The 11,328-nt window shown below is 50.7% G+C and overlaps 2 protein-coding genes across 4 annotated transcripts; one reads left to right on the top strand and one right to left on the bottom strand.

Moving 5' to 3' along the window:
- Positions 1 to 386: 386 nt before the first annotated feature.
- Positions 387 to 6,424, top strand: LOC100897183 (zinc transporter 2). 3 transcript variants are annotated; one of them, XM_018642009.1, is made up of 2 exons: positions 387 to 924; positions 4,835 to 6,424. In XM_018642009.1, the coding sequence occupies exon 2, from the start codon at positions 4,861 to 4,863 to the stop codon at positions 6,067 to 6,069; it is 1,209 nt and encodes a 402-aa protein (XP_018497525.1). In that variant the 5' UTR covers positions 387 to 924; positions 4,835 to 4,860; the 3' UTR covers positions 6,070 to 6,424. The 3 variants fall into 3 exon arrangements, with proteins under 3 accessions (XP_018497525.1, XP_003739245.1, XP_003739244.1); XM_003739197.1 differs by lacking the exon at positions 387 to 924 and adding an exon at positions 3,681 to 3,933; XM_003739196.1 differs by lacking the exon at positions 387 to 924 and adding an exon at positions 4,487 to 4,630.
- A 539-nt stretch (positions 6,425 to 6,963) lies between these two features.
- Positions 6,964 to 9,739, bottom strand: Ate1 (arginyltransferase 1). The gene is made up of 8 exons (XM_018641993.1): positions 9,211 to 9,739; positions 8,969 to 9,095; positions 8,630 to 8,856; positions 8,222 to 8,485; positions 7,942 to 8,123; positions 7,573 to 7,839; positions 7,289 to 7,409; positions 6,964 to 7,181 (listed from the first exon to the last, which is right to left on the bottom strand). Exons 1-8 carry the CDS (start codon positions 9,290 to 9,292, stop codon positions 7,000 to 7,002), a joined length of 1,452 nt encoding a protein of 483 aa, XP_018497509.1. The 5' UTR covers positions 9,293 to 9,739; the 3' UTR covers positions 6,964 to 6,999.
- Positions 9,740 to 11,328: the final 1,589 nt, after the last annotated feature.

Below are 11,328 nucleotides of genomic sequence, written 5' to 3'. Positions count from 1 at the left end.
CGCAGGAGAAGCCCGAAGAATTCAGGGGGAAGCTGACGACGCGACGTACCGACTGTTTCCCTCATCCTTCCTTTCCAATCTGGACATCTTCATCCCTATATCCGTGGAATGACACTTCGATTACATTCGTCCAAGAGACCCAAGATGACTTGGAGTCAATCGATCGATCGGTAGGTCGATTCTTGTAGTTAAGCAAGACTTGGTTTTCATCGAGCATGAGTCGAGACGCATTACATGAAACACGTTTTTATAGGTATCTCATCTCCCCGCTGCAGATATCTGCAGAAAGATGACGAGCCGGATGATGCAAGCCGGATGACCGAGCTTTTCATCGAAACAGGACTATCGGAGAATTTCGCGTCCTCATTATTTCAAAACCTGATCGAGAATACCACGAAGAACAATGCCTCGAAGACGTTTCATCGAAGTTCGGTGTGATTGAAAATGCTCCGCTGTACATTGAGGTGCTTGAGACCGACTCCTCATCCTGCGGAAGTTTTCCAGGATTCGTCCAGCACACGGTCTATCAGGGAACGGGAGCAGAACTCAATTCGCGGGTTGTTATGCTTGTCGATTGGTTTCTCACGATCATGGTGTTGGATTTCGAGGAAGGAACTCTATATCATGCAAAACGATGAGCGAGTCTTAATCTCGCAGGATTCTACTAAACCTTATCGAAGTACCGCAAGGGATCCTGGACTCTTGCGCGCAGCTGTGCCGAGCCGTGGAGAGAAGAGAGACGCGTGCAGAGATCTTTAAAGAGGTAGAACCGAGCCGAGAGAGCGCAGAGCATGCTTGACCAGACCGTGTCCACCAGTCAGCGTAGAAACAAGACAGCATCTCTTTTGATTGAGAATCCTCCAGTTGGAGCGTGAGTTTAGTCCCGGGCGCTATAAGACGGCACATTTCTCTCGAATCAATCAGGTAAGCCCCCGCTGGATTCGTCATTTTCCTCCTTCCGCTAGAGAGCTCGATGTTGCTCGTTATCCTCACCGCAAGTTCGGGGACCCTTCTGGGGTGCGTCACATGGGAAGACGAACACAAAAATCGCGGTGATTCCTCGAATCTCTAGGGCTATGGGCAACTTTCCTCCGGTCCCAGCTGAGCATTGTATCTAGTAGTGATCTCATCACGTGTCAGTAATAATTGTCAACGAGCTCTAGATAGCTCGTCGAGTCTGCGAGAAGATACTTCCTCGAAGTCTCACTCTCCCCCCGTGATTTCGTGTCAATTTCTGTTTGTGCGATCAATCTATTGGGAAATATGTGCCTCAATATTCCTCTTCACCTATCGGGGAGTGAGGATCATACTTCGATTCGCGGAGAGACAGCTTTTGAGCGAATTCAACGATTCTCTCGTGACGTGATGACGGGCTCCGCAATGCTCGACCCGATTCTCGAAGATGTGCGAAGGAAGAGGTAGTCATAACCTTGAGGACTCATCTCCATCCATCGTACAGGGTGGAGCAGTAGAAATTCCCCATTTTGAATGCTCCCCATGAAAAACGAACCAAGGCGGCTAGCGGAATTCTGCTTGCAGTAGAATGACCGCGAGGACTTGCAGTTTCGGAAAAAAATCCTCTGTTCCGAGACTCTTCACCAGGTGGACGCTCAAAGTTGACTTTTTGAAGTTCAGCTAACGTCATTCTCATAAAGCTCGGTATCGATTTCTGTGGGAAAACCCATTTTCCGAGCTTTCCCGCTGATTGTACTTCTCCAGCTTGGAGATATCGGACCAAATGATTTATTTTCCTGGGAGGGCGAGTCCTCCCGAACATTCTGCCGCAAACAGAACTTCGCTAGCCCTCATGGTTCGGATTCCATGAGCAAAACAAAATGGGGAGAATTTACTGCTCCACCTTGTACGATCTTGTATGCACAATCGTGCTTTCCCCTCTCGATTTCGACTTCGGGAAGCCCTTTGTCGACCATGTCGGAGACGAGAGCCTATAAGCATTTCGACTTCGAATCGTCGCTGAATTCGCCGTCCAGGGCCGTGATTTTAGGTGTTCGAATATAAGCTATCTCCGATTGACGGAAAAGTTCTACTCGCAATCGATTCCGAGATCCTCTCCGCCGATATGACGGCATGCTGTAAGCCAGCGCTACAAGCTTCGGATTCGTGGCCACCGCCGCCACGGAACACTTGTTAGCAATGATTTATCCCATTCACTTTTCATCGAGCTGTTTCTGAGTGCTTCGGCAGAGAATCCTCTGAGGATGTGGGTCTTGACGAGCTCATCAGAGCTTGAGACGTTTCCCAATCTCTCCCCCGGTGTTTCCCTGGGAGCCAATCGCTGCCCTGTGGTCTCAGCAGGCTGCGGATCTGTCGGTCCTGCTGGGGAATTCTGCCGTCGATCCCCCGCGCTGCGCGCCGAATTCAGACCTCAGAATCTGCAGTCTCGTATCCAAAACTTGTGGAAGCAATTCTGGGAAGGCAAGCAAGCTCTTCCGCATCCAATTAGTTTCGGCCGGTAGGTGTGCTCAGACGTCTTAGAAATTCCATGTGTGATTATCGTGTCAATCAAGCGCATATCTCAGTCAGACAGGCATAAAGACGTAAATCTCGGAAAGCGCATTCAAAGAGTCCACGCGTGTAACAACTGCCACAGATCATTGGAATCGGCCGCAATCAATCGGCTCGAAACATTTGTTCCATTCTTGCGCGTTCGACTGAATGTTTCGCTCTTGAGTTTCTCCTAAGAACTATCTTAACGGGTCATCTCCAAGGAGCAAGGATAATCGACATTGAATTCCACTAGGAAGCTGTCCCACTATTCCAGTTGGAGAACCCGGGAGACCGCTTCTAATCAGAACGCGACCCTTCGTCTCGCTTGACTATTCAACAATTTTCCCTCTCGCTGACGCATGTTCCTTCCGGCAATAGTGTTCTTTGCTCCGATCGGTCCGCACAATCACCCCTTTGTGAATCGGCTCGTCGCTCGATTATCGGTACCCTGTGGAAATGATCTGCAGCTTTCGCATAGCCTTAGCGGACAATGGGGGTGAGGACAAGAGCCTGGCGACATAATCCTCAAATGGAGAGATAACGGACTATAGTCGCCTGAACGGTTTGCCCGACATCTGATCCCTTTTCTCGGAGAGCAGAGCTCACCCCTTCTGACTGGGAGCGAACTCGTGAATCCGGAGCTGGAAACCTCAGATTTCGGACCGCTCTCAGCTGATTTGATAGCTGATCTTCCCATCCAGACCATTGCCAGACACTGAATGGCTCCTGCTGCCGATCGGTTCAGCTGCTGTTAACAGGATGGTTCGGAGCGCATGGGCCGCATCTTCCATCTGGCGGAGACTCGCGATCGAGAGGTGGAGAGATGCTCACTCAGATGCTTCTCCACGCATGTGTCCAAGGGTGGTCTCGCATCAGCTGGATGGTCGGTCATTTGTTGGTCGACTGTATCATCTGTCTGTGCGTCCATCTGGATCCTCGAGTTCACATATCCATCCTGGAAGTCTGAACGTTATGTGACGGTGTCGATGAGAGTGGCGTCACGAGAGTGTGTTGCTCGACGCTCTCCGCTGCGCCGCTAACGACTGTTGAGCAACAACAATCTCGTTGCGGAGTGGTGCGTGCAAAAGTTGTAAGCTTGTTGTAAATTGTGGGCAAGAGCGCTCTCTGTAAGTCTCGTTCGAAGGACCACTGCCGCCACAACCGCAGACGCTCGAACGCAATCGGACGGCATAGCTGCGCTCCATCTGCACCAACAGCTGCAGCCGCCGCAACGAGAGCAGCCCCAGCTCTCGCCCATTGCATTGGTCGACGGAAGGCTTAAAGTTGGAAATCCGCATCGCCTTACCATGGGTGCTCATGAACTCGATCATTCGGCAAACAACACCGGCGAACACGGACCGAGAGCCGCTATGGACGATCAAATGCCGCTCGAATCCGCCCAGGAGGCGGTGGCCGGCGAAAGCTGTGAGTGGATTCAAGGCAAATTCAATGGCAGGGTCCGTTTGAGGTTGGGTTGCTTTGTGTTTCGAGAATCGAGTCGCGGAAGTGTCGGAGTCGATGAGCGGAGCCGTTACGACGAGATGTACGACCATGTGTGATCGCCACGACCGGCGAACGGTTCCGTCAAGACTTCGTTCTCGTCCCTTGTGCACGGCCGATGGTGGAACGGCGCGCGGATGACGGCTGGTGCACCACGTCCCCGGGGCGTTTGGGCTGAGATTCCGACCTATGGGTTTATCCTTGAAGACGAGATCCCGGCATCTTCTACATCCACTACGCAAGAGGTCGGATGGGGTCTCGGGACTCCCTTTACGAGCCGAGTGTTCTGTCCATGCGGAGCGCGGACCGCGTCCGACGATAAATGACGGCAGACATTCAATGATAAATCGATTCCGCTCGGTCGTTCCGGTCATCGATAGTTTCGGTCCGAATTTCGCGCCTGAGAACTTCGACACGAGCCACGTGCTGCGTACTGCTTGTGTCCTTGTAGCAACGTTCGCTATCCAAAGACGATTCCCCCACAGACATTTTCACAACAAACAGCTGCTCTTATCCACGAGCTCAATTCCACTAGACTCGATGAATTTCTCCCCGAAGAACAACGCCCCGAGCAGGAGAGCCTCTTGCCCGACTCATGGCAGCCGCAGTTTTTCAAGCAAGGGTGCGTTTCTCCTGGTGCGACAGCCCGCGTAGTCTGGGCCGCCATCGAAACCCCGGGAGATAAGGGAGATGCAGATCTCATGATTCGACGATCACGAGGAGTTGCTTCTCCAGAGTTCTCCTCCGTGTGCCTCGATTGTGTGATGTTTGGTCAATAATAATTAGGAAGCTGAAAAAATTTATATGGGCCCTTCCGACTTTCCAGGTGCGACTGAAGGCGAGCCAGATAACATGGGTTCGTCGCAGCTGAACGGGAAGTCTGGAGCTGAGGGGACCCCCCTGAACGGTGGCAAGAAGAACAAACAGAACTACAAAACGATCATGACACCTCGGTGTATTCACGGGAAAGAAGACTGTGAGTGCGACCAGAAGGACACTGTGGCTTCATACCAGAGCTGGAGCGATTCAGGCTCCGACCATTGCCACGTAGCGTTGGAAGCCTCGAGCACGAACGCATCCGCGAAACGTAAACTCATTGTCGCCAGCATACTCTGTCTGGGGTTCATGATCGTCGAATGCGTGGGAGGCTATCTTGCCAGCTCGTTGGCGATCGCCACGGACGCCGCTCACCTGCTCACCGACTTCGCATCATTCATGATAAGTCTGTTCGCTATTTGGATTTCACAGCGACCAGCCAGCAAACGGATGAGCTTCGGGTGGCACCGGGCCGAAGTTATCGGAGCTCTAACGTCTGTGCTCCTGATTTGGGTCGTGACCGGAATCCTTGTTTTCATCGCCATTGAACGTGTCCTATACAAAGAATATGAGATCGATTCCACCGTCATGTTGGCCACAGCTGGCGTGGGGGTGGTCGTCAACATAATCATGGGATGCGCTCTTCATCATGGAGGTCTCCCGCATGGTCACTCGCACGGTGGCCAGGGTCATGCTGATCATGTAGAAGAAGGACACGGTCACGGTCACGGCCTCGATCATGTCCACGACGCGAACGCGAACATCAACGTTCGTGCAGCGTTGATCCACGTCATCGGTGATTTTCTACAATCTCTCGGAGTTCTCGTCGCGGCCCTCGTTATCTACTTTTTCCCACACCTGAAAATAGTCGATCCGATCTGTACTTTCGCCTTCTCGATAATCGTTTTATTCACCACGATCACGATCTTGCGCGAGACGATCATGGTGCTCATGGAAGGAAAACCGAAGGGTATTGATTTCCATGAGGTGCGGGAGTTGCTCACAACGATATCTGGGGTCAAACACGTTCACAATCTGCGGATCTGGGCGCTCACGATGGAGAAAACCGTCCTCAGCACGCATGTCGGCATCGAGGCGGGAAGCTCTGATTACCATAGGATACAGAAAGAATGCGTCCGATTGTTAAGAGCGAAATACGCTTTCCACGAAGTAACAGTACAAGTGGAAGAGTGGAATCCGAATATGATCGACTGTTCCAAGTGTAACGACATTCCTCTAAACTAGGAGAACTACAATTTTATAATTTTAAAAACAGAAACACAACGATAAGCGGTCTGCGCTTCCCGCGTGGTGGTGAACGAGGCTTTTACTGAATCATCGCTCCCCCCGAGTGCCATGACTGACCAGGTGGATTCGATCGACCATCGGGATGCTCCCACCAAGCAAATAGTGAAGAGGCTAAATGAGCAGCAGAATGACTGAATCAGCGATTCCGCATGATATGACTGAAAATGTGACTATCATTTAACAACTCAGTTTCTCGTGGAAGCCTTTGTAAATATGTGTACATTCAGGGTGAAAGCTGATGCGAAGAGGAGAAATAAATACCGAGGCATCTTTCTGAGAGCCTGCTCACAAACTCGCTCCGGGAGAATCATTGCCATCGGCTGTTTTGGAGAATTGAATATGAGGCTTCGCTTCTGGAGATTCAAATGCCACTCAATTCACCGTGGCGGCAAGCGGCGTCGCCGATTTCGACATCGGGTCACGAAGAGCTGATTAAACAACGAGTCCTCGCGTCGATGCCCGTGGATCACAAGCTGTTGTTTCGTCAAATAATTTTTCCTGCTCTGGAAAAACACATTCCCCACTGTGAATATGCATTCGGTAATGTTCATCGCACCTGCGAGTCGAAAATAGACATTCTTGGACGCATTCGTACATACATATTATTAGCTGTACCGCGCCGAGCAAAGCTCGGGCGAAAGATTCCACGACGGCAGAGGATCAAGGCGTCTCCAAAAAGTCGTAGCCTGGTAAGGCCTCGAACTTGCGGAGGGAAAACTCCGCCCAAACTCCGAAGAGAGTGCTCCGAAGATGCACTCTTCCATACCTATTCTCAGAGGAGAGAGACACGAGCTTCCCTCTGAAGGGCGGAACAATTCTTGATATTATTATCATTGTCATCATAATTACATACAATTGACTCGAATCCTATTCCTTGAAGAAGTAGATTTCTGTCATGACTTTCGAGCCGACCGCGTGGCAATACTCTTTAATTGACGCGAACGCTCCGTTGGACATCTTCCTCCGAGCTAGATAATCCGCAAGGGTGAGCCCGCGCTGTTTATGAAGCAAGAGAGTTTGAGTGATGTCCGTCGGCTCATCGGGATCCCCTGAAAAATTCGCTTCATCTCTCAATTCCGGTTCCATGGCATAAGTATCGAACCTCGTGATTTCCACCCAACCACGGAACGTTATCATCCTGAGATATTCGACTTACGGCGCTCCCTGTCAGGTTCCAGCCGCGAGTATTTCGATACCTCTAGCAATGGAAGGCACTTCTGTATCGGATGCCATGTATATGCCTCGGGGCACAAGAGATCCGAATTGGGTAGTCTCCCCTGAAAGCCAAGCCTTCGAATCAAAACTCATTCTAAAGCTGTTGCATGTGGAGGACTTATCTCAATAACAAATGTACCCGGAAGATCGTCAGGTGAATTTTCGAAATGAGTGCCCCCGATGAGCCGAACTATATGGAGAACTTCTCTGAATTGCAAGGCGAACCTTATAGCGCATTTTTGGACAGGTGTGAATGTAGAAACCCATGTAGTAATATTTCATTGTTGGCAGAGTTTTCTGTAATTCTCGTGTGAGTTTGATTTCACACAATGACGCAAAGGTGCCCAGCGACAGAAACTGGAATTCCGGGTCGTAATAGAAGTAGACCGATGAGACGCAATAAGGCAATAAGTCCAGAACGCCGACGGCTATTAGGCGGTCGTCCAACCAGTACTGATGATGGAAAGACCCCAACAAAGGATCTTCTTCCGGCTGCGAAACAGAGCGAACATGGTGATTCATGAGAAGAAGAAAGGGTGCGCTCAGTCATCATGGGGGTTGGATAAGGCTCGAATGTCTGGGGACTGGACAAACCAGAAGAGGACTGTCGACGAGGAATCTCTTCCAATTGCTGATCGAACATTTATCCTCGGAGTCCTTATGGATTTTCATTTGATAACGTTTGTAGACCGCGTGGCTCGCATCGGTGGTGCGCTCGGCTTCAGAGCTGTACGGAGTTGTTCTCACTAAACGGATCTCGAGCTTGTGTTTACCCCCTGCAGTGAATGGGTGCTTGGTTTGAGCAAGAGAGATGACTATACCGATAGGGGGCTGTGAAATCTGATGCGGAAACGTGGTCGGGTGAGAGACTTACGTGGAAGGTCAAGCCATTCCTCGAAGCTTTTTTCTGCGTTTTTCAATCGTGATTGACTGGGTTGATCCTCTGTTTTCTGTTTCTCGAGCCAACGCTGCTTGCGCAATGCTTTCTTCTTTGTTGTGTAAATATTGTGAAGCTGCTCCCCCTCTCGGCTTTGGGGTGGCTTATCACTTTGGTTGGACTCCCCCGAACTCTTGTTCACTGTTCTTTCAGACTTGATTTGCCCATCACATTTCGATGCTCTCAGGGGAAGATTCAGGTCTAGAATCGGAGCATGCATTTCGACATGGGCTTCAGCAAGGTAACGTCTCTTCAATGTTTCATTTGCATGATAATGTCAACTGTCACCCCACTATATAGGATGAATCGATCCATCGAATACTGAGCGCACACCGTGACCCTCACCTTTGACAACATCACATGACATGTGCCCCTCAACACGAGTTGCTACCTCTCGACAGATCTCAGCTTCGTTTATTTGACAAGCCTCCTGAAGCGATTCGTCATCTTCCCCGACGGATTCGTTGTCCCCGGCTCCGACCGTTTCTTGACGTCCGTTCAACAAGAATTTGTGGAACCGTTTCAGAATTTTCTTGTGTGACTTCGTCGGCTTGAAAGCCAGAGCGTCGCATCTGTGTGGAGCATTCGCATTCATATAAACAGGGACCTTCAGAAACTTTGCAAGGATCCGTATCAGAAATCAAATGATTCTCAGAATACCTCCGGAACCATTCTGGGAACTACCTTATTGTGTAAGACGGACAGCAGGTCTTGGTCATCTCGGGCTTGTAGCAGTACTTTCCAGACCTCCTCCAACCTCGATCGATCAAGTCCTGATAGGTTTGGGCCGGTAGAGTATACGCCCACATACCTTGAGTGAAAATGAGCGAGTGAATCCGAACCTATATCGGCTAGCGCGAAGCTGTCATACGACAACTCGCCTCGGAATCCCGTGAACAGCTGACTGCGGAAATAGGGAGGCCAACCTTTGCAGAAGCTTTCACCTTTGCAGTAACCGCACGTGTGCCCTTTGGAATCGGGGAGCCACTGTATGATGCCGTCGTCCATGATCCCTGGGGGACGAATCTGAACGATTGTGACTCGTCCAGCTTCCTAGACTCTATGGAAACAACGACGGACCATCGGCTTCCCTTCGGGTGTTCGAAATTCCGAGCCGCGAAGGGTTCCTGACAGCCGGCTCCCGTAGCTCCAGCCCCCGCGCCAAAGAGATCCGCGGTCGATGTAGCACTCCAGGACAGCAATGAGCTCACCGAGTTCGCACCATCATCTTTTTGACTGAGTTCAAGTACCGAAAGCACCGTCGCCGGGATCACGAGTCACAACTTTAGACCAGAAATTCGATTTGTCAGGCTGTACGGTGGTTCGCCGTACTTTTGTACGGTTGTTCGTATGGTCAAGATACCGTACGATTGTGCGTATGTTAAGTCTATGGAAAACCCGTACAAGAAGTTCGGGGTGGAAATTGAATCGAAGCGAGATCTGTTGATGGGAGAGCGAAGACGATAATGGTGGTGATCTTTGCTGATGGTTTGAGCGCAATCAGGCGGTCCCTTATATGTTTAAAGCAGCGAGTTTCGGTCTGATAGACCTCGCTTGGATAGCGCTGAATCACAGTGAATCACGGTAAATCATGCTGAGTCACGATGAATCACGCTAAATCAGTGTGATTTAACGTGATCCAGCTGGATTTACCGTCCATCTTACCTTATTCCTCACAACCAGAAAACCATACCATCCCGCCACAAAAGACCCACTAGCCCGGTGGGTCTAGCAAACGCTTTCAAGCGCCGGTATTGAGATAAGGCAACACACCGCTCACACAACACGAGCAGCGTCCACTAGAACGGCCCGCTTACGCGGGGTCCACGTCCACGACATCTTGCACACAGCCGGATGGTCGACAGCCTCTACATTCTAAAACCACTTCCGTCCTCCGACACCATTCCCACTATCCTCCGCTGTGCTCGACTCACAACTCACAACGTCCCAATCGCTACCTGCCCTCGGTGAGCGATGGAGCCAACAAAGTGGAATTGACCAGTCTAGTCGACTCACGGAGTGGGAAGCCTCGACTGAGATTCCACGAGGAGGTGGAATCGTTCATCGAGGGCTCCCTCCCGAACCCTGCCCGAAATTCTAGCCACACTCATTTTGTTCTTCAACAGGTGATCTCGAACATAGGCCATCATCACACGACCCCGGATCCAACGGATGGACCCTTCCGGGTCACCCCATGCCAAGGGGCATGAGGAACGGTGCTTATTTCATGGTTTACGCCTTCGCCGAACAGATTCTCAACACGAATCGTGTCACCCAAGACGGGAGACAAACCTTCCGGAAAGCATGAATAGCTCACACCTATCGCAATAATGAAAGCCGGCTGTGATAAGCGATAAGAGCTTGAATGAACATATCTGATACTAAGAATGGCTCAGGCAATCTGATGTTATCTCAAGACGGGTCTCCTAGTACTCGCCGGCAACAAACGGTATTATTATTATTATTAATCACAAACGGCCAAACCCGTATCGCCGGCTCTCTCTTCCAACCGAAATGAATAAGATACACATACTCCCTCCGAATGCTTAGCTTCCTTCTTCGAGCTACCTAGGTAGAGCTCGCCTGGGGGCAGCGACCCACGTCCGTAGCAACTCGCCGCACGTCAAACAACTATTGAGGGAGAACCGACCGATCGGCAACCTCCCTCTTCCTCCTTTTCTTCAAAGGCCGCATCGTCGCCTACCGGATCACAGTCGCTATCTGTCCTCGGTGAAAGATTCCACCTCCTCGTGGAATCACAGTCAAGTCTGTCCACTGCGTGAGTCGACTAGACTGATCAATTCTGGCTCGGAGGCGACTTTCTTCATGATCTTGGACTGCGAACAATTGATCGAAGTAGGCCAGCTAGAAAGACTCACAACTGTGACCGCCAGAGTTTACGAGGCCTTCATCAAGCCGACGACTGATTTACGGATTATTTAAGACCGTCTATCATTGGTCTGATAATACTGAAGTCTTCAATCGCCGATTCCCAGAAAGACAGCCCCGATACTACCTCGATCGATCGCGCAAAATATTGAGCT

The sequence above is a fragment of the Galendromus occidentalis genome, unplaced genomic scaffold (genome assembly GCF_000255335.2).
Source record: "Galendromus occidentalis unplaced genomic scaffold, Mocc_1.1 scf7180000076440, whole genome shotgun sequence".
Classification (NCBI taxonomy): Eukaryota; Metazoa; Arthropoda; class Arachnida; order Mesostigmata; family Phytoseiidae; genus Galendromus; species Galendromus occidentalis.
The sequence above is the reverse complement of the archived record's forward strand: the minus strand, read 5'-3'. Positions and strand labels throughout refer to the sequence as shown.